General features: G+C 42.0%; 1 protein-coding gene across 1 annotated transcript; it reads left to right on the top strand.

Moving 5' to 3' along the window:
- Positions 1-1,443, top strand: LOC133674685 (uncharacterized). The gene is made up of 2 exons (XM_062095897.1): positions 1-304; positions 392-1,443. The coding sequence occupies exons 1-2, from the start codon at positions 1-3 to the stop codon at positions 1,441-1,443; spliced, it is 1,356 nt and encodes a 451-aa protein (XP_061951881.1).
- Positions 1,444-1,796: the final 353 nt, after the last annotated feature.

Below are 1,796 nucleotides of genomic sequence, written 5' to 3' on the forward strand. Positions count from 1 at the left end.
ATGGAGAACGAAGAAAGAGCTCACTTAGAGTCACATTATCAAACCGAGTTGGAATCTGTAAAAAACGAAGTCGCTCGGCTGATTGACCTACTTGAGCAACTACTAAGAGCTAAGAATGGGGAGGGAACATCAGCACAACCACCTGAAGGAGAGCCAGTAGCTCACATCCCTCAAGCGTCTAAAAATCAGGGGGCAAACTCGGCTGATGAGCAACATTTTGTGCCTATCACCCCTATCCAGCCAACTCATCCTCCAATCACTGTTGACTTAACAACGGAGAGAACCCCGGATAATAGGTCTCCCAGTTTGATGGACCATGACAAGCTATTTGATTTGGAAGAAAGATTAAAGGCAGTTGAGGGTAATGACTGGTTTGACCCTATGCAAGCAGCCGAAGTATGTCTGGTACCAAACATTGTGGTGCCCAAGGATTTTAGGATACCAGATTTCATTAAATACATCGGTTTGGAATGCCCAAACACTCATCTTCGATCTTACTACAACAAAATGGCAGAGGTAATCCGTAATGATAAATTGCTTATCTATTTCTTTCAAGATAGCCTCGCAGGATCTGCTTTGAGCTGGTACATGAGGTTAGACAGTGTTAGGATCAGGAGCTGGAGAGATTTGGTGGAGGTGTTCCTTAAGCAGTACAAGTTTAACCTAGAAATCGCTCCAGATCGAACAAGTCTAATATCAATGGAGAAAAGAAGCCAAGAGTCAGTAAGGGCATATGCGCAAAGGTGGAGGGATGAGGCAATGCATGTCCAACCTCCTTTAATAGAAACAGAGATGGTGACTTTGTTTGCCAATACCTTCAAGGCACCATATTATGAGCATTTAATGGGTAGCTCAGCTCAGCATTTCTATGATGTTGTACGTATAACGGAAAGAATAGAGCAAGGGATTAAAGCTGGACGCATAATTAAGCCATTGGAGACAAAGGGTTTTATTGGAAGAAAAATGGAAGGTCCCGTTAACAATTTTGAAGGTGGGTCCAATAGCAAGATAACAGATTCATATAACCCACAAATACCTACCTCTCATGTGGCCAACATAAACTTTAACAAACCTTTTTCCCCTACTCGAGCAAATAACCAGTCAAACAACCAAAACAACCACCAAAGACCAAACACAAGATACATTTCAGAACAACTACCATCATTACCCATGCCTTTGAAGGACATGTATGCCAAACTACTGAGCATTCGACAAATAGCTCTTATCCCCACATTACCACTACAACCACAATTCCCCATCTGGTACAAGCCCGAGTTGACTTGCGAGTACCATGCTAGTATCCTCGGGCATGGTCTTGAAACGTGCTACACTTTCAAGAAAAAGTTGTTGGAGCTCATCAAGATAGGATGGGTGTCATTTGAAGACACACCAAAGATCAATTCAAAACCATTGCCTAGTCATGATGCAAGTAATAGTGGATAAAGGGTTGGAAAACTTTGGTTAAGAATCGTCAATAATGAAGAAGGTGAAATCGAAGAAGATGACAAGGAAACACACATTGGGGGGAAGATAAAGCACTGCCACGGTTGATTGTCCACACACTAGAAGAAGTCTCCGCCAAGACCTTTATGCGCAAGTTGGCTCAGGGTGAGAAGTTTCAGAACGGGGTGACCCAAGAAGTTCCCGTAGTTTTCAAAATGCCTTAGCATGCTTTTGTCATTGCTTTTATTTGCTTTTATTTTCTCTAGTTGACAATCAAGGCTCATGATGTCAGCCAAATTTTGTGTTTGTCTTTGAGCCTATCTTTTTTTAAAATAAATGATGAGATTATGCAC

The sequence above is a fragment of the Populus nigra genome, chromosome 15, assembly GCF_951802175.1.
Source record: "Populus nigra chromosome 15, ddPopNigr1.1, whole genome shotgun sequence".
Lineage (NCBI taxonomy): Eukaryota > Viridiplantae > Streptophyta > Magnoliopsida > Malpighiales > Salicaceae > Populus > Populus nigra.